The 21,355-nt window shown below is 41.9% G+C and overlaps 1 protein-coding gene across 3 annotated transcripts in view; it reads left to right on the forward strand.

Moving 5' to 3' along the window:
• The window catches only part of erfl3 (Ets2 repressor factor like 3), a 62,190-nt gene extending 49,281 nt beyond the window's left edge, over positions 1–12,909 (forward strand). For all 3 annotated transcript variants that reach the window (XM_007550229.2, XM_016670522.1, XM_007550228.2), the window contains 3 exons: positions 9,380–9,495; positions 9,916–11,048; positions 11,388–12,909. In XM_007550229.2, coding sequence (XP_007550291.1) covers positions 9,380–9,495; positions 9,916–11,048; positions 11,388–12,041 — 1,903 coding nt within the window. In that variant the 3' untranslated portion in view covers positions 12,042–12,909. The remainder of the gene's footprint in view (positions 1–9,379; positions 9,496–9,915; positions 11,049–11,387) is intronic.
• The last annotated feature ends 8,446 nt before the right edge of the window (positions 12,910–21,355 follow it).

Genomic DNA, 21,355 nt, shown 5'->3' on the forward strand with positions numbered 1-21,355 from the left:
CTCATGGTATTTTATACAAAATGTGTAAAATCTTTAACCTGATCTGGGATTTTTAAAGAAGAAACAATTATTTCCACTGCTGCTTAAGCTGAAATATTGAAGTTGGAATATCTGTTTAGTGTATTTGCATTTAGACTTTGACAAAAAGAGAGTAAGTATTTTCTAAATCCACTGCTCTGGTTTCTGTATGTTCACAGTTTTGTCCGTTCATGTTCGTTTGAATCTAAGAGCAACTCCGTCACCCTGAGGAACTCCTCTGGTCTGATCCCGTCTCATTCACTCCTCCTTTAGTTTCCGACTCGTTGTGTCTTTAAAAGACAGCTGAGATTAGGTTAAGCACTTTAAAGAAAGCCACATAAGGGAGGAAAATGCACTGGATTGCTCCATAGCGCAGCTTAAAAGCGCTCGTTTACTGGTGAGATTAGGACGACGTCCGTTACGGACGGGGTCCCACGAGGACAGACGGCATTAAAAGAGACCGCTTATGTTTGTCCACATTTAACGGCACAATTATCGAGCCCAGCAATCTGGATTTAGCCTCCCAGATTTAGATAGAAAGGAATACTTGCTGTCTGACTTTGTATTTATAGCTTGTCCATCCGTTTGGAGCTGGAGTAGATTTGGAGCTTAGGCCTCGGTAAGTGCTTATATATAGCGGGTCTTAGTTCCGTCTGATGGACCAGCCTTGGAGGCTAATTGGCAGCTAGTCCTTCCTGCAGTCTAGTCCTCAGGTTTCTCCTGGTTTGTCCCTGTTGGACACCATGTATGACGTGGTGTCACTTCAGGATTAGAGCAAGAAGACCAGCGAACAAGATGCTGCACCCTCGATCAACATGAGGGCAGTGTCCGCCAGGGTACTGGGAGATGGTAATTAATTACTCATTTCTGTTTACTTTCACAAGAAAATAATCCAGTTTGCTGATGAATAATCTTCAATAGTAATTAGTTACTTTAATAATCATTTACTTAGTTAAAAACAATGCACAACCTGAATACGCTATAAAGCAACAAACCTTTCAATGTAATTGTATTCTTCTTTACATCAAACTCCTCCCCTCGCTCCAAATTACTAATGTTGACATCTTTTAACAGATGAAGTGCAGAAAGGAGTAATAATGAATTTTAAAAATCTATTTTCTCCTATTTAGCAGGAGAGGGACAGTTGGAGGTTTGCCCAGTGGAATTAGATCCGGTATCCACAGCGGTCATGTCAGAGGGGGGATCCGGAGGTTTCTGCAGCTTGCTAGGTCCTTTTTCAGATTTGAAGTGGAGGTTTTCACTGGAGATACGTTTTCTTCCCACCCATGAAATGTTTTTGTCACTGAGTTAAATTAATGTCAGTTTTAAACGCTGCATGAACTCCCCGAGACGCTCACAAACAAAATTCTTGTTTTTTGCAATTGTAATCCCTTACTTTACTCGATACTTTTAAAAAAAAAAAAAAAATCGGATTACAGTAACGCGTTACTGCCCATCATTGCATGCCTGATTTGAATCCAGCGCTGCCCTCACACCAAGAATATGCAGAAATGAATCCTCTCAAGACATCAAGATGACTAAAGATTGATGAACTTATAAGAGGAGCACAGAATCACACATGCACAGTAACCGTCCCCATATGGAGCGAAGTGCTGGAGAGCAGGCCTCCCTGTGCCCCTCATATGGAGAAAACCTGCAGTCTGCTAATAATGGAGCCCACAGTCAGCATGTGGCAGCGAGCCGACACACTTGAAAAGGCCTGCTTGTTTTGAAGTGTTCCTTTTATCACTTAGCTTTTGTAATTATTATTTTTACCCCAGTGTTCCTATTCTTTTCTGCCTGCCGCGCACATGGTGGAAATTCCCTTAATCAGGACGCCTTCATTGTGTGTGGACATGTGCGTATGCGCCGGCTTTCCGCTGAGGGGACGCGGCCTCGGCCCATGCGTCATCCTGGCCTCCTGCTCCCACGGCTGCTGTGAAATTCCCGCTCCTGTTGAGAGGATTACACTCAAACTGTGCGAGTGTGTGTTTGCGTACAGGAACGTGCTTGTGGAAGCGGCGGATGTTGAGAAGTTAAATGTCGTTTTTCAGGTTCTGTTTGTGAATTAAAGTGGTTACAGAGCCTTACAGAGGTATTCTGTCATATCCCCCCAAATTTTTCATATTTTTTCACCCGACAGCCACAAACCCCAGTGGATTTAATTGGGATTTTATGTTGTAGATCCAAACAAAGCATTTGCATTTACAAATAAAAATCTTCTGTTGTCATGTCAAGTGTTTCTCCCACCTGAGCAGCTGAAAGTTGCAGCTCCTCTAGGGTTACAGTGATCCTCTGGGTTGTTTCTAAAACTATTGTCGTCCTTGTCTGATTTGTCGGTTCAGGTTAGTCGGCCTTGTAGTTCTTTCCAATATTTTCAGATGATGGATCTGAACGGAGCTCTGTGAGGTGTTCAACACTTGGGAATTTGTTTTATGACCCAGACGTGTTTCAGATTTCTCCTCGACTTTCTCCCTGACCTCCCTGCTCTGTTCCCTGGTTTTCATGATGCTGTTTGTTCACTTATGTTCTCTAATAAACCTCTGATGCCTTTATATCGCTGGATAAACATCTCGGTTTATAGCTGGATTTACCAGGAATAAATTATATAGTGATGGGCTCTTTTTTTGTAGCAAATGGGGCATGCAGCACTTCCAAATTTTATTTGCAAAGCAAATTTTAAACACTGTTCTTTTATTGTTGCATTTTTACGTCCTGCATGCAGTACATTACACACTCCTAGGTCAAATTTCAGGAATTTTAAGAACGTTTAAGTATACAGTCCTAAAATACATTTAATTTTGTTTTTTATGGACAAAATGTGGAAAGGTTCTGATGCAGAAAGTCAGAATCATTAATATTATGCTTTCCTGAATAGGCTAGGATAAGTCTATGGACTCTACAAAACACATTCATAAATTTTTTTTCCACAAAATAATTCTTCAATAATGAGTTTTTAGTCTGGTCAGTTCTGTCTATTTTCAGCTCCTTATAGAATGAGCTGTTTTAGGGCGTCGTCACTTTAAATCCAAATAAGCTGCTGCTGGCCACATCGGCCAACATTTACATTCACACGTGAAAGTAGCTGCAAACAGATGCTCAATCATACAACCATATGTCTTTGAAAAGCAGAAGTGAAGCCCCCTGCACAACCAACAAGAATTAAGCAAGTGGTTTCTGGATGGTAAGTCAACAACAAAATAATAGTCTTTTCCAGCAGCCATTGTACAATGCATACAGCGGAAAAACCAGGTGACCAATTGTGCTGGAGCTCAGCTCAGGTTGCTAGGTAACGGTGCAGCTCTCATCGATTGTGACTTAACAATCAAGGTTTTTATGAAGCGGCTTGTTTTCCAGACACCAAAAAGCATTAACTTGTTGCCGAGAACTGTCCGGGTGGTTTTTCTTAAGTGCCTGGACTGTTTTCAGAAGTAGTTGAGATCCAATTGGAAGCATAAAAACGTGGAAAATTGGAATTCCACATAATGGGTCCCCTTTAAAGCAGTCATGAGGTTCCTTTTTTTTTTTTTTTTTTTTTTTGGCTCCAGAGCCACATAAAAACACCTCCAGTCTTCTTCACTTCCATCCTTTAAGATTTCTGAGAGTTTAAATCCACAGCTGTTAAGTTTTATCTGTGGTTACTTGAAGGAAATGAGAAATAAAAAAGCCTAAACCTGCTTGTTTCACTGCTCACTTCTTGCACCACTTTGTGCTCTCATGAAACAGAACGGCTGCGATGAGCCAAGCAGGGTGGAGGCAAATAAAGCCTGTTACCAATCAGGCATCGCAGAGCGCTGCCCTAATGAGTGTAATCACGCTAAGAGGTCCCAGCTCCCTTAGACCCCCAGACCTCCGTGTCGGGCCAGTCATCAGCCACCGTTTGCTCGGTGGTCAGAGGTCACGGCGACTGCCACGCACAGCTGGTAAAGATTACCAACACGGCTCATGCCCTCATTCGTGTACACAAACGCACCATTGTACAGACTGTTGCCCAAGCAGGCTTTCCTTACACACAATCGGTTCTTTCCCAGCATTTATTTAATTGATGGGCCACCACTCGAGAATTTCACAATGTGTTACACAAATGCATTTTTAAGCTGCACATTTTGTCCTAACCCAAGTGACCACATTTACAAAACCTGTTGCAGGAAATGCAGCTGCATCTGCACCTTGTTATCCGCCACGCTGGCAGGGTCTGTTTATGGGTCAGAGGTTGTCTGTTTACAGCCGTGCATTCAGTGGAAGCACCTAGCGCCGGGGAGAAACTGCAGGGACAGAACCACTGCATGCATTGTTTAACTATTGTCTCCATCTGCAGCATGTATGTATTCAACTTACATGAGTTCTGTGTGTTTGTCTTTGTCCTCAGTTGAATGGGGTCTCTGTTTTCTGCTCTGCTCTACTACATCTCTGCGCCCACAGAGCGTGTGACCGGGCCAATCAGAGCCTGACCAGATCCTTTTCTTCAAAGTAAACACATTCACATCGATGTAAATGCATCAAAAGTATTTATATCATTGCACGCATTCGTACAGAGCATGCAACATCTTCACAAGTCACACCCCCAGCCCACATGCTCGCACAAACACATTTAATTTCCTTTTCCACTCAGCAAACACCGTTACACGAAGGGCTTTGACGTGTGCGACTTGTTCACACAAACACACACCTGAGTATGAGCAGCTGGTGTGTGTGCATATGTGTTGAGGTAGATCTGGCTGGGATGCGAGTGTTTGTAACAGCCGACGCTGACGAAAGAGGCAGAAAATAAACATGGGACGCATGGGGAGTATTGTAATCCTAACTTCCTGTCACAGTCAGCCCCTATTTACGGCCCAACAATGGGCAAGGCACAGCCTGTCCACGCGCACGCAGAGCGGGGCTGCCACTGTTCGCTTTTAGAGGAGGACATTGGTGTGTTTGTGTGTGTGGAGTGATACTGAAAAAGAGCTCATCAGGACATCAAATTACAGGATGTTAAACACAGTTCATCTATAAAAGTCTTTTTTTTTTTTTACTTGACAATGTCACTTTGATGTTCAAGAACATTTTGAGCTCTAACTTTATCTGTCATCTGCTGACATTGTGGGGTTTTTTAGCACTTAGGGTTATGCTGCACTCCTGCCATCCTGTTGACGATTCCCCCGCACTGATCTTACCTCTTTTTGAAAATGCTATAAGTATAGTTTTTATCAGCTTTGGAGAGTTATTCCAGTGTCAGGCCACTGGTGATAATCAATGGTAAATACTGAAATATCAGTTGTCATATATGCCTGTTTTTTTCTTTCCTCTCTTTCTTATCTGTGCTTTCATCACTCTGTGAGCATTTTGGGCAACATCATTAGTGTCCAGTGTGAACATCTGTTGCCGTATGACTCTGTCCAACTGGCTGAATATTATTACATTAGGGTGAAAAATGCAGATTCATAACATATTTAATATATCAGATAACAATTATTGTGCCCCAGTCAGTCCTTTGTGATGTGAATATAGCACACAAAGACACTACAATATATGGTTCAGCCCTACTATAAACCAAAGTACATGATTTGCTCTTCCCACAATCCATTAGTTACATCAAATATTTCTTATTTTAGATCTTTAAAGTTAAAATTTTGTAAAACTTTAAAGGTGCTGGTCAGATCGTTCCAGAGAATCAACCAAACTCGGTTTAGTGTGACCTTTACCTTTCATGATTGGGGTTTTTGTATTTGTTTTGCAGTTTGGTTATAAATCTTTTCGTGATCAGATCACAACAAACTTCCATCCGTCCATCTGTACATGACTGTGGTGACATCACAGAAGGCACAGAGCAGCTCAGCGTGTGCATTGCATTTTTCTTGAAAAATAATTTTAACGCTGCAAACCACAGCCTTGGTTAACCCAGTTACATAGCTGGAAACTTAAACAGCTGACTTCTCAAAATTGTTACCCTGTTAGTTCTTATTTTAGACACTCAATGAGACACAACATAATAACAAGTATCTGAAAATACTGCCAATGATGTTTGTAAAGCCTAACTTTAGTTTCCATCTTAGTTATTACACCCATAAATTTTGAGTTCTTAAGTTGTTCCTATATGTATAGTTGTGTATTTTTCTAAAAGGAGAGAGTCGGTTTTTGTTTTTAAATATAACTAATGTGTGGTTTGAAGTGTTGATGTCCTTGCATTACACTGCTGCTTATCTCTGCTTTGATCATCAGATTTTGGACATAATTGCAGCCTTACGCCTACAATCAATCACACACTCCTTTGTTTCCTTGGATCTTGTCAGGGTCATCGTTTCAGTTCAGCACAGAGTGGAATAAAGATGCAGCAGACAAATCTGAGGGGTCACTGATGTGTGTTTCTGAATGATATGGCGCAGTGTGTGTTAGAGGTGCAAGTGTCTGTGTGTGCATACAGGGCAAGTTTGGTGGGCAGCTAAACACAGGCACTCAAAGAATCCCTTTCTTCTCTTTTGAAGTGAGTTCAAATGCTCTTCAAAGACCGTCTGCCCGTATGACGGCGCAGGAGTCGGTGGGTGGGGGTGGATCACCACGTGCTCCAGACTCACCACCAGTTGCTGCTAAGTTGTTGGCAGTTTCCAACTTTGGATCTCGGTATTTTCTTGCTTCACGGATCCATTCATCTTTAGTGTACAAAGGTTTTACCTTCGATTGAAGTTCATTTTCCATATTTTATGGAACAACAAAGTGTTTTAGCCCTAATTTTAATATTGTTGTTGCATCTCGATCATTAACAGTCGTTTTTGAGAATATTTACATCCAGATAACAAAGTGGGTGCTGAATTTAAGTTGTAGATAAGGGCTCCCAGTTAGGGAGGTTTACATTATTTCAAACTAATATTTTATTATATTCTATTTATTTATACTCTTTTTCAGTGAGCCAGTTTGGCTACAAAGCTGGAAAACTGAATTTTCTTTGGGTCACAATTTGGTTCGATTTAGATTCAGTTTTGATTTAAATATTTTAATATCAATTTAATAATAAGTATTATAGAAGTAATTTATGAATTGTCTATTTTTTTATTTTCTCTGTTTACTGTTTACAGTGTATATATTAACATTTTTGAGCAGGAAAATGGCAAAATTACACTTGTGCTCAGTGTGAAGTACAAAAGTTAAAACATGACAGTAGTGTGTTAAAACTAAAGTAAAAGGTATCTAAACGTAAATAATTCTCCTTGTGGAAACTGAGATAATTCACATTTTTGAATATTTTTTAACCGTATTGGAACAATATTTTAATTGTCACTCCTCACCAGTAGGTGGCGGTAATGCAACTACCAATAAACTTGAGAAGATGATCATAGGGTCTTCTACAAACACCCTATGATAGTTGCAAAGCATTGATGAATCAATATTTTTTACCCACCCTTGAATCTGGAGTATTCCAACTGAGAATGAGTTCCTGTAACTTTTCTGACTTTCTGTCCAGTCTGGATTGGTACCGGACCCTCAGACGGTCAGCAGTGCAGCTTGTTGACTTTTCAGTAATCAACTAATTTGGCCACACTCCTGTTCTGATTTTAATTCTTACTGATTTCCTGCCTGCTTCTCCGTCTCCTTCCCTCCCTTTGCTCCCGATCACCTCACCCTCCCTCCTCTCCAGACCCTTGTGAGTGTCTCCCCTAGAGCAGAAATTACATGCTGCTTTGTGCCTGGCGTAAACAATGTTTTCAACAGTGCAGGCCTGTCCTGTCTCTCGCTGTCCCTCCCTCCCTCACCCATCGCCTCGGGGGGGATCAGTGGAGATAGTTGGAGGAGAAAGTGGAAGACGGGGGGTATCAGTGAGGGAGAAATGAAGAAGAGAAGGGAGGGTGAAGAGGACAAGTGAAAAAGAGCAACAGCTTCTTCCCAGAGCAAGAAAAATGGTAGAAAAAGTCTGGTAATAGGCATAATAAGAGGGGGGAAGAAGGCAACAGGAAAAACAGACACACACCACCATGCAGTTAACTACCACTGAGTTTAAATGATCGTCAGAGGGCTTTGATTAACCAAACAATAACTACATACCTTCAAGAAACCCTTATCTTTACCAGGCCTCATTATCTAACTCGTGCTAGAAAACACATGCTGAAAGAAAATTAAAGTGTGTTTGTGTAAAAATTAGGAGGCATGCAGGGTCCTGGCTTGTTCTCTACCTGTCTCTGTGTTGCTCCTGCTGCCCTTAGACGGTGTGTGGCTGCCAGGGTTCTGGAGGTTACATAAAAGTGGATGTGGATCAGGATAAGAAAGGAGAGAGACGTTACATAAAGAGCTGTAGCTGGACAAAGGTTAATAAAAATGGAGCCTTGTAGTGTAGGGAGGAACCATGGGGGAGAGAGAAAGCTCAGGGGGAGAAATGGAGAGAATGGCCATTACATAAACAGATAAAGATGGGTTGAATTAGTGGTGGATTTGCTTTGCTGTTACATAAAATGAAAATCTAGCAAAATGATAACAAAATCTCCCGTCTGGTGTGTGGCACCACACTGACACCATTTGAACCCTCTTTTACCAACAAATAAATATAAATAAAAAAACCAACAAATAAATATGGGAATCTCATAGCATGTTGTTTTGATTTAAGGGTACCACAGCGTTATGGCAATAACACAACAATTTGTAATACTTTTACTTAAAACTGAAAATAAACTGGTATAATAAATAAGCTATAATTAAACATGCAAGTTCCTGTCTTTGCTTTTGTAAAACCTTGACCTGCTAAATATCATTGTTGGTGCATTTATGATTTCTCTTTATGAAATCATAACTGGCGAAGAGATGACATGACAGTTGAGGGTCATCATGTCATCTCAGTTAGTTAGTTTTTTTGTCACAGTTTAGAGCCAAAGCAAACCAAACCAACTGAAAATGTAGCAAATGTTGCAATTTTGGCCCCTAATCAAACGACCGGACTGTCAGGTGTGGAAACACCTCTAAGCAAACCATCCTCCTGTAAAATCTTCATTCAGTCTGTCCTGTCTTAATAACCCTCTACCTATTGGCTGGGATGGTGATGCCGCTCACACCAGCCTCTGTTCTTTTTAGTCATTTGTTTTTCCTTACACACAGCATCACTGTGCTGCTCCACGGCTCATCTGTCTGTTTTCTCTCATCTCCTTCACCCTCCCCTCTCCTCCTCCGTCCTCCTTTTTCTGGGTCTGCTTTGTGCAAATGTCATACAACACTCTGTAATATCTGTTGTGCCGGTGGTGAGGGGTACATGAAAGACTCGTGCCTTATTAAAGTGTGGGCTAGTGCGTGCAGGCACATCTGTCGCAGCCTCCATGATTTCGATGAAATGATTGATGCAACACGACGCCTGAGACTTGAATTAAATAGTGCGATGTGTTTCGGTTTTGCTCTTTTCCAGATACTACTACAACAAGAGGATCCTTCATAAGACCAAAGGCAAGAGGTTCACCTATAAGTTCAACTTCAACAAACTGGTTTTGGTCAACTACCCATTTTTCGATGTGGGTTCCACTGGTAAGCCTGCATGATCAAATATTTCATTGTATTTATGTAATTAAATTAGGACTTGGCATGTTAGTCAACATGTCAGCAGTAAGCTTCAATGTAAATATGCCCAAGTTAGCACAACAGCTAGTTTTCATCCGTTATCCTAAGGCAGATAAGAACAAGAAGCAACTCTTAAAACAAAGAACAGAAAAAAATGCAAACATCAACATAGCACATTTCAGCTACAAGGCAGATCAAACTGCTTTGCATCATAAAAACACAAAAATAAAGTAATTAAAACACCATACAGTCGCCACATGAGAGACCAGTAACAAACATTACATTTTGTTAAGTCCCACGTATTTGGTCAGTGGAAATGCAGCTTCGGTTATATGGGAGTGTTTCAGGACATTTCGTTTAATTTCTTTTTTTCATTGGTGTTCCCAGGAAGCAGTGTACCTCAGAGTGCGCCACCTGTCCCCACCGGAGCAGGAACCCATTTCCGTTTCCCTCCTTCCACACCTTCTGAGGTCCTCTCCCCCAACGAGGATCTGCGCAGCCCCGGGGGCATGTTCAGCACCGTGGCGCGACGGATGGCCCGCGGCTCCGTCAGCGACTGCAGCGACGGCACTTCGGTCAACTCAGAGATCGAGGAGGGGAATGTTGGTGCAGGAGAGGAGAGGGGTGAGAGGAGTGTGAGCGGAGGAGGAGGGGGCCCTGGCGGCGGCGGGAGCTACCGGAGCATCATCCATCCACGTCTGTCTCATGAGGCTCTCTTCCGTATGTATGGAGGGCCGGGTAACCCTGCAGGCCACCCCGGGCCGCGTGGCCCCGCGGGGCACCGTATCCACCAGGAGCCACTGTCTCCCTTCCCAGTGTCCCCTCTGCCTGGACCCCCAGGGGCGGGCCTCTTGGCCCCACCTCTGTCTCCAGCGCTGTCCATGACCCCAACGTCTCACCTGCCCTACACCCCGTCCCCCACGCTGTCTCCCATGCTGGGCTCCCACTTCTCCTTCAACCCAGAGGACATGAAGCGCTACCTGCAGGCCCACACCCAGTCCGTTTACAACTACGGCCTCAGCCCCCGGGCGTTCCTCCAGTACCCCAACATCGTGATCCCACAGCCCCACCGGCCCGCCGCCGACAAGCCCGGCCTGGCCGCTGAGAGGGCAGAGCGAGGCGGAGGAGGGGAGAGGGCCGGAGACCGACACCATCACCCGTCTCTGGCTCACTCTGCCCACCACCACCCACAGCCTCCTCACTCCGCCCACTCACACCCCCATTCCCACCCCATGCACCACCCTCTCCACCTGGGGGAGGAGCCACCTCACATGTCTCCCTTCAAGTTCAAGCTGCAGCCACCACCTCTGGGGAGGAAGCAGAGGGACGGACAGAGCCAGGGTAAACCGAGGCAGAGCTCCCTGTCCTCTGGCTCTGGGTCCGGGTCCATGTCCTCCACCTCTGGACTGGGGTCCTCGCTGTCCTTTGGCAGCGACCTGAGCTCGGCAAGCGGGTCAGGGGTCATTTCTGCCTCCTCCTCAACACAGTCCTTGAACAGTGCTGGACTCCCAAAGATAAAGGTGTGTAAACCTTCTCTTTAATCAGAGTTTAATTCTTCGGTCATTTTAGTGTACCTGGCAAAACGTTTCCCACAGTTCCTCACATTTCAACTATGAACATCATTGTGTTTCATTGGATTTTACAAGCATGAGATGGACCAATAGAAAGTCGTGTGTTATTCAGGATTCATATAGGTGCCAGCCCTAGCTCCAACCCTAGTTATGGGTCAAAATTTCTAGAGATATGAATACTTTCAAGGTGTAGACTAAGAAGAAAGTGAGGTTAGTTGCAGAATAAATAAAACTGCTGGATAATAATTGTTTCTGTCTTAATTTATGCTGTGATTTATCGCTCCTCAGGTGGAGCCCATCTCTGACATAGAGTCAGAGGAAGAGGTGGAGGTGACGGACATCAGCGATGAAGACCCGGACGAAAGAGATAATGAGTTTGAGCTCCTCTCCGCTCGATACTCCAGAGTTTCAAACCATCACCACAACCACCACCTGTCCAACGGCACGGCAGCCGCCCATCATCCGTCGCAGGACGAAGACCTGGACGAGGACGTCTTCAAAGCCCCCGCTCCTCCTCCTCCAGGTCTGATGCCGTTCTTCACCTCGCAGCACGCCCACCGCGGCCTGACCGCCCTCAAGAGTGAACCGGTGGAGCCGGGCGAGAGCCACGCCGCCCAGTCCCAGGCGGCCTCGACCGGAGCCACGCAGGGGAAGTGCATCCCTCTGAAACTGCGGTTCAAGAGGCGCTGGAGCGAGGACCAGCGCATGGAGGCGTCGCAGGAAGAGTCGGACGACAAGAAGGTCCGACCGGAGGAGGGGAGGAATAAAGGGAGGCAAACTAACGGATGTGTGGAAATGGAGGAGGACGGGGAAGACGGAGACAGTCCCCCTCCGCTAGCTTATGAGGGGTCTTTATCAGCACCTCTGGCTTCACATCGGAGGGTCAGCGCCGAGCTGCACCGCGCCACGGCCCAGCTGTCCCTGGAGAACAAAGACTGCTGAGGAGCGCAGCCCCAACACTACTGCTCCAGCAGTACAGGAGTTTGTAAATGTAATCCCACTCCCACACTGACAAACTAGACGACCCGAGAGCAGAGCCTGACACACACGCTCATAACACTGACACAGCCAGACTCCTGTTGAGTCAGAGCCGCCATCAATCCTGGAAGAACCAGCTCCCACACTGCAAAATCACAACAAGCAGCGTTTTTATGTAGTTCCTAGTCCAAATGTCTTAGTACTGTTGAAATAAGACAAAATTTATATACAAGTTCAGCACAATGTCGGAGCTTGTTTAGAGTCACATTTTCAAGTCCTGCCACATATTTTCAGTTGAACTTAGGTCTAGACTTTGACTAGACCATTTTAATATGTGAATATTTTTTAATCTAAACCAGTGGTGCCCAAACTTTTTGTGGAAACTGCCAAATTGAAATTACTGGCAGGACATAAAGTTGCTGAAATTAAAAAATGCAAAAGTGAATTTATTGCGATTTTACTTTGTTTTTAACATTCTACCAGCTCGACAATGCAACGTTTTCATGAAATCTATGTATTTAAAAACTCAAAACATAAAAAAGGGGGCAACAACTTGTTTATTGTGATTTTTCTTAGTTTTACCTGCTCGACACTTAACAAAAATTTTAATTAAATCTATAAAATCTTACACACTCAGAATATTTAGGCTTTCCACATTGTTGCCTTAGTAAATGAAAAACAGACGATTTAGTATTTAAGAAAAAGTCCTAGTTGTTGGTGAATAATCAAATTGTACTACTTACTTCACTTACAACTGGCACTTTTTCATCAATATTAAATTAATGACTTAAAACAAGCTCATTCGTCTTGCTGAGTAAGTTAGTTTTGTCTCATTTCAAGTGTACTGAGACATTTGCATTAGAAACTAGACTAAAAATACTTGGTAAGAATTTGGTGTTTTTGCACCAGGCCAGTGAAGCTCCCATCTTCTCATCATCAGCAGCCACACAACTCTTTCCTCAGGAGAAACGACCCCTCACAGCCCTGCAGCTGGCCCTACAGGCCAACGGGACTTCTAAGTGCCTGCATCAAACCCCGAGAGCCCTGGAGAGAGACATGCTGGGTGGGACAGAGGAGGGCGGCTGGGAGGAAAGATCATGTGGGACAGGAAGGAAAGTGGCGAGTGGGGCTGTTGGGTGTTAGTCTGGCCCTCTCCACTCAGGGAAGCCTTTTGCTGTATCTTTATTGGATCCACACAGACACATCGAACGGGACTCAAGGGACTTTTATTGAGCCCAAACCAAGCAGAGACGTCAACTTTTCCCTCAACATTTGACTTTGACACCACCACCCCTCTGATTTCCTCCTGTTCTGTCTTGTTTCACTTCAAAAACACAAAATATAACCAGGTTTTTTTTGTTTTGTTTTGTTTTTGTTTTGTTTTTTTTGCTCTATTTCCTGATGAAAATATCTTAAGACACTTGAAATAAGACAAAACTAACTGAAGAGTAACTTTTCAGCAAGATATAGGAACTGGTTTTGAGTAAAGAATTCATTACTATTGATGAAACAATAGTTGATTATTTCACTTTAATCTGCCAGTAGAACTAGTACTTTTTCATCAATATTAATAATTTACTTAAAACAGGCTGCTATATCTTGCTCAAAGGTTTCTTCTGAGTTAGTTTTGTCTCATTCCAGATGTACTAAGGTATTTGCGCTAGTACTTGGAGCAAAAATACTTGGTGAGATGTTGTGTTTTTGCAGTGTTCTCTCGTGGACCACGTGTGGAAACATCACGACTCTCTTCTCGCAGAAACAATATGAGCCCCAGGTTGATGTGGGGGAGCGTTAAAAACACGAAGGAAGAGCGAACCAATCTCTGCTTCTCCACCTGAAGTAGTTTCAGCTGCAGCTCGAGCTCGTCTAACAATCGTAGTGTTAAACTAAACCAGCAACGACACACAGACACACACATGCACAGCACTGCCGTCACAGCTCCCTCTCCCTCCAAACACACACTGCCGCTGATCGCCTTCTTTTTAAAGCTTGTAAAATAGTTCAAACTGAGCTCTAAAGCCACACGCAGAATATATCTTTATATATGTTCAGACGGAGATGATTACGGAAGAGTTTAAGAGAAGCACAGCATTTTAATGATGGATTTTTTTTAATTTTTTTTTTATGGTGAGTGGATCATTTTCAGATGGTATTATGGGGGCAGCAGAACAAGGAGCGGTGGGGGATTTCTTGTATATTTGTTGCATATGTAAACAAAGAGCTCAGGCCGGTCCATCAGAGGAAGGAAGAGAAAACCAGCAGACTGCTAATGATTCAGACGGTTTGCTTGGCTCTGCTGTTCACTTGGTTTTGCAGTAGCCTGCCCTTTCAGCGTGCAGCGCTTTTTTCTTTTTTTTTTCTTTTTTTTTCCCCTGTCTGGAGTCTCACTCTGCTCAGCGGGGTTCTCCCTGGTCGGAGCTGTCCTGGCTGCAGGCCACCTCTCCAGGCTTCCTCTGCGTGTCAGAGCCGGCTAAGCGAGGCGCTAATCCTGCGCTGTTCTCCTACTCCAGTTAGTGTTAACGCTTCACAGTTCAGCACAGTTGAGAGAAAAGGGTTAATTATTATACCGAGATGCCCCTCTCCCTAAAATCTATGCACTTTTACACACACACACACACACACACACACACACACACGAGTGTTTTTGACAGGCTCTGACATCCTGACGTCACCTGGTTGGTTACCTCTGTTCCTTGAAAAACTTTTTGAATCTTTTTGTCGGTGAATCAACAAGCTTTGTTGTATTTTATGTGATAAACCAACACAAGTTATTGCAGAGGAAAAGATGCATTGATTTCGTTTTTACTTTTTTAAATCTGAAAAGTGTGGTTGGCCTCTCTTCAGTCGTCATGTCTTCACCGGCTTTGTACATCTACATCTTTTAGCTTGTTTTTCTCTGCAAACAAGCTCAAGCTCAGTTGGATCGGACTGAGAATCTCTGTGAACATGAATTTTCAAGTCCTGCCACATATTTTCATTTTGACTCGATCAAAATAATTTCAAGAGCCACAAATGGCCCCTGGACCACGCTTTGGACCTCCCCTAGTTGATGCAGATGGAGACTTTTTTTCAACTAGGACTAAACTCTGACCCATAAATTAAAATCTTCTCATCTCCTTTGATACAACACGAACTTTTCATCTATTTATAAACCATCAGATCAGAACACATCTATCCATTGACCCAAATCTGTCTTTAATTATATTTTTAAAACTTGGTTAAATACTTTATTTTTGAATTAAGAGCGACCTAAATCACGTTTTTATTGCTGCAAATAGACTAAAAAGTTTGGACACACCTGGTTTAGTCTCAAGTCTGTTGCAGCCTCCATGCTGAAGAGAAGCATTTCCAGATCATGATACTTCCACCACCATGCTTCACCATAGTGATGGTGTGGAAAACTGCAGATGGCAGTTATCTCACATTTCTTTCAACAATAGCCAGACCAGGGTCTGCAACCTGCAGCTCCGGAGCCACAAATGGCTCTTTGGACAATCCCCACCGGCTATTAAAAACTTTGACTAAAAATCATGAAGAAATAACTGAAGTTTTAAAAAGACATAATAACAAATGCATGTTTTAGCTATTTTCAGTTTCTACATTTCATTTCCATAGCAATGATACTAGAAGTACCAACCATTTTTATATGATCTACTTTTCTTATTAGGTTGGCAATATGTGCAAATATCAACATCCCATCAAAAGTTAGATATTTAAAAGATAGATATTTATCAAAAGCTATAAGATCATGGTATTTGTGGCTCTAAACCCATTTTATTTATTAGAATTGAAGCCTTCATGCTCTTTGTTCACTATTATGCTCTAACAGATATCCAAAGCCTTCAAAGAACATCTGGATTTATACTAAAATGAAATGGCACACAGATTGGCTTTAATTACCAGTTTAATTACAAGCAACTTCTAAAATAAATGCACACCGCACTTTTCAGATTTTTAACCTGTTTGTGTTTGTCCTTCAAGGAACAGTAGATGATCTGCAGTCTGTCTGTGTCTGAACTGATTAAATTTCTCTCATTAAGACCTCTGGTGGTCTGGATTGAAGCACACACACGCACGCACGCACACACACACACCCACCAGGTCGTACGTCTGTATTTGAACTGACAGCTGCCTTACTTCACCACATCTCAGCGACAGACATGACGCCCGTCTGAGCTGCTTTGCGCTCTCTGTGGTCTCGCTGCCGAACGTTTCCTCGCCGTGTCGGACTTCCTGCCGACGGACTCGGCAGTGAAAAGGTCACCAGTTACACTCTCATCCTGTTACAGGCCTCAACTGTCAGACAAACGGCACAAATTTTACATTTCTCCATTAAAAAAAAGAAGAAAAAAAAAAAGAGTACAGACTTCTTGGTTTATTTTTATGATGTCAGTATGAATATGGATTCTTGTTGTTTTTATTGAGTAAGTTACCTCTCCACCTGGCATTATTTTTATTCCGCGGCTCGGCTACTTGTTGCTTTTTGCGTCGTGAGCATCACTATGGAGGGTATTAATGATTTGACCCCCTGAACTTCATTCCCTGTATTGAATCCTTTCCAGCTTTTAGTTCTTTTTTTTTATGTGATATAAGTGAAATATGTGACAATAACTTCAGTGCTGACAGAGATCTACCACCTGGGATGGAGCAGGAAGCAAAGCGGGCGAGGGTTTTATTTCAGGGCACAGAGGGAGTTTTTATCCTTTTCTTTTGTCTTTTATTGTCATTTTAATTTTATAATGTTACTTTTATCGCTCACTCTTGTATATTTTCCTTGTGTTGTTTTTTTTTTGGGGGGGGGTATGATTTTAAAAGAAGAAAGTTGTGTTTTACAGTGTAAAGATCTCCCTCTTTCAGTCTGTTTTCTCTCCTCTTCTCTCCCCAGAGCTGTTGCGTAACACCTCACACGGAGACCGGAGAGTTAATACTATGATGTAACATTGAATTTCTGCGCTTCTTTCATTGTTTTTTTTTTTCTTTTTTTTTTTTTCAAAACTTGTAATTAAGATGTAATCAGGGTTAATTAAAACCAGTTAAAACCCCAATATGAATGCCGCTGCTCTTCCTTAATGCATCCATATTCATTCAGGGGATTCAGGGTTTTATTGTGTGTTTATTTGTAAACAAAGAGATTAACTTCAGACTTTCTGTCGTCACAACATCGAGCCAACGTGCGTGCATGAAAGATTTGGTTGTTTCAAGATTAAAGCAAATTTAAAATTACTCACAAAATGCTTCTTTACGAAAAGCGTTTTTAAGACAGAAGGATGGAATTTATTCCTTTTTTCCTCAATGATAAGTTCCAGGTCTGAGGATTGGTTTTAGTGCTTTCCAGACAAATAAAAGAAATTGTTGTAATTCTACATTTTTTTCAGTGTTACACTTCCCAGATGCTGTATTCTTATTTTTTTCTTTTCTTTCTTTCTTGTGCAGTTTTTCTCCCATCCATGTCATTCTTTTTTTCCTTTCCTATTTTTTACTACCGTTTCCTTTTCTTTCTTATTTGTCATCCTTTCCTCCCCTTCTTATCTGCGTTTTGTCCTTTCAAGCTTTTTCTTCTGTTTTTTTCTTTTTGCCATGTTCTTCTGTCCTTCCTTTCTTCCTATTTTACATCATTTCCTTCCTCTCTTCCATGTATCCTTTTCATTCCTTCCTTGTAACATTCTTTTCCTTCCTCTTTCCTTTCTTGAGTCCTTCCTTTTGCCCTTGCCCTCGTCTTAAACCATCTATCCTTCCTATTTTTTCTTCTTTTCCTTTCTCTGTTGTCCTTCCTTCCTACCTGCTCCAGCCTCCCTACATCTTCCAACACCGTACAACAGCTATGAAATCATAGTAAGCTTCAGTATTTTGTATTTAATTTAAACTGCGGATGTTTTGAAGACGAAATGGACTTTTCTTCATGGCTGCACCAGTTTTTAATTGTTCCCAGCTGTTTGGAGCCAGAATAATTCTCCTGGACTTCATGCTGTGAAGATCAGTGCAGGTCTGGCTGCAGCACCTGTTGCAGGGTGATGGAGGATGTTTATGATCACAACTGGACAGATGTCCTCGTCTTCATGCTCAGGGCTTCATAATAACTTTTCCAGACTAATATACCTCAGCTTTAGTTTATTTTTTTGTACACTGTTTGGAGTTTATCATCTGTATGTCTCAAACACTACAGAGTCTCAAAGTGAACTTAAAAAGTATTAACAAGACAAGAGTCATTTTCAGAAAGGCTGATCAACAAAATGTTGAAGCTTTTATTTCTGGTTCTTTGTTGTTAAAATATAAAAGAATGGCAGCTTTAAAACCTTCGAATCGTCCATCGTTTATATTGGGATTCTACAACCTGCAGCTTCGGAGCCACAAACGGTTCTTAAAAAATCTATGAAGAAACGACTTGATTCTTATAAACTGTCTTGCTTAATAATAAATAATTATTAAGCTGTAATAAATAATTAAGCAAGTTTATTATTAATAAACTTTTTTCCCCCCATTTTTAAACTTCAATAAACACTTGAGTGCTTAAAGGTTTAGCAAAAATATTTCTGCTTCCAAAGCATTTTTTTTACATTCCTTGTAAAACTTTTAGAGATCATTTCATCACATTCTTCAAAGAGTTCATCACCTATTAGAAAAGGTTTGAGGAATCCTTTTGTAACCGTTTATTTTCTAACTTTCCTGTTGGATGCTGAGAGAGTGTTTTGAATGTAATGATTCCACAAGACTGTAAATTTCACTAAATTATCTCATTCATGCTGCTGTGAAACATTTATTTTAATAATTACAGAGCAGAAGTCTTTTCTCTCGTTTCACCATGTCAGTTATGAATGAGTGAAAGTGATCCTCACTAATATGTTAACCTCTGAGAAGAAAAGCACTTTGTCTTTTCACCCGCATAATGCTCAGGACAGGTTTCGCCATGTTACCTTGTAACGTGACGTCTGTAGCCGCTGCGTTTCTTTGTCCGTCTCAGGTCCAGTAGGTTGACTTACCGACAGACACACTCGGGTCCACTGTATTTATTCTAGCAAAACAGGAAATCATGTTGGTGGTTAACATCAGTCCAGCAGCTTCTGCCCCTATACATTCAATAAAATACAACAAATAACCCCAAACAAACTACAGAGCAATTGCATGCGACAGTTGACGAGCAGCAGTTAGCCTGTAAAATGAAGCGTATTAGCTAAAATCCACATTAATCGTGATAATTAAAAATATTTACAAAATCACTGGCGAAACACTGCGTATGGTTACATTTGTCTAAAATATATGTTCAAATGTAATACTTGTAAAGAAAACACAGAGCTAATCCTAAAACATACCACAGTTGCCTTTTCTCGCTCTGTATGTCGGTATTACGCACGACCTGTTGCCATGGCAACCGGCAAACAACAGCTCAACGAGCAGGTAGAGCAGCAGAGATTACCGATCAGGGGAATCGACGCCAAAAAACAAACATTTCCCACACAGAAAAGTAGCAAAAAGACTAAAACAGAACATCCAGTATGTTACATTATGTTGTCAGGCTTAATGTCTATATTGTGATTATTAATAAGTTTTCGCCTGAACACCGCGGTGGTTGATTAGCTGATTTAAACAGCTGCTTTACTGATGACTTGATGGGCGGGTTGTTTAGTGCTAACGGAACCAAAACACACCGAACTGCGCAGCACATGCTAAGGTTATCAAAGTCAATACCAGGCCAGCAACAGTTAGGCTAGATTGAATAACTGACCCACTGCTCACTTTTTCAATCTTTTCTTTAAATTAAAACGGTTGAATTAACTGCTAAACATCGCGTCCGTTGTTCTGATTCTTTGCGTGATTGTAGTATTTTCCTGACCACCGATATTCCTGACTCAGTGGACAGCAATGGCGCATGTGTGACTTACGATAAATCACGTAATGTCCAGTCCAGTAATATATACAGTGGTGGGAAGTAACGAAGTACAATTTTCGTGTGTCTGTACTTTACTTAAGTAGATTTAATAATAGATACTTTCCACTTTTACTCCACTACATTTTACAGTAAGTATCTGTACTTTCTACTTCACTACATTTCTACAAAACTGCCGCGTTACTCGTTACATCCAAGTCGCATTGCTCTTTTTTCCGTTAAAATGTGAAGTTCAGGGTTTTAAGGTGGCGCCGTAAAATCCGAGCAATAACGTGACTTGGTGTCTGTTGTCACCCATCGCCTCCACCTTTACTCGCACGCGGAGCTCCAGACATGCGCAGTGGTTTCCTTTGAGCGGGAGTAGATGTTTGTCTGATCGTCAGTGATATAACAGCGCTGCATAAACCATAAGATATGGCGACATGTAAAATCAGCAGCGCTTCGCTTTCACAGAGGGTGGGGACTTCGTCCAACTTTTAGCGTCACTTGGAAGGAAAGCTTAAAGAAAGGTAAGCTATGTGGACGTGATGCTAGCAAAGCTAGCTGTACTGACTGAGACACACATGTTGGATCTGCGATGAAAAAAAAAGTTGTCACTCATGCACTGAATTATTCTGTGGAGGTGTTGACTGACATGTCGCAGATATGGGACAACGCTGTGACCAAAGTCTGCATTGATATGACATTCAGGAACGATCCGATTCTTCTGGACTGATCTTTACTGATTAAATTTATTTCAGCTCTAAGTATTTAATATCCAATTGTTTTATGGGAATGTGGATCTTTCAGATCAATCTGAGAAGCAATTTTGATAGGTAAAACTTGTCACGTAGCGTGGGGTGCTTTTCTTGACTTGGTCTTGGGTTGGTGATCTTGACTACAACTCTGCTACTGGCTCCTTGGTTGCATGTCCTCCCCCACCCACATTCTTTACTTCTTTCCATCCCCTTTCTGTTGGATTTCTTGAAAAATAAAAGCCACTAGTGGCAAAAAAAAAAAAGTGAAGTTCATGCCATGTTAGGACAGGAGACATGATGTTTCCATCCCTGAAATTATGATGCATAGAATCACATATCTAAGTCTAAACTATGTTATAGAGTAAACATAATAAAAACATGCTTTATCTGTGGAATTGTTCATTAAAATGGCACATTGCTAATGTATTCGGTTCACTTAATGATATTGTATTAGCGATTAGGTAATGCATTCAGCGAGTACTTTTACTTTTAATAGTATTTTTAAAAGCCAGTACTTTTTTACTTTTACTTAAGTACAAATATTAATGTGGTAGTTTTACTTTTACTTAAGAACATTTTTGAGTACTTTCTCCACCACTGAACATATATATATATATATAATTTAATTCCCCTCTCACCCTCCGTGGGTGGTCTCTTTC

This window comes from Poecilia formosa, unplaced genomic scaffold, assembly GCF_000485575.1.
Source record: "Poecilia formosa unplaced genomic scaffold, Poecilia_formosa-5.1.2 Scaffold34, whole genome shotgun sequence".
Taxonomy (NCBI): domain Eukaryota; kingdom Metazoa; phylum Chordata; class Actinopteri; order Cyprinodontiformes; family Poeciliidae; genus Poecilia; species Poecilia formosa.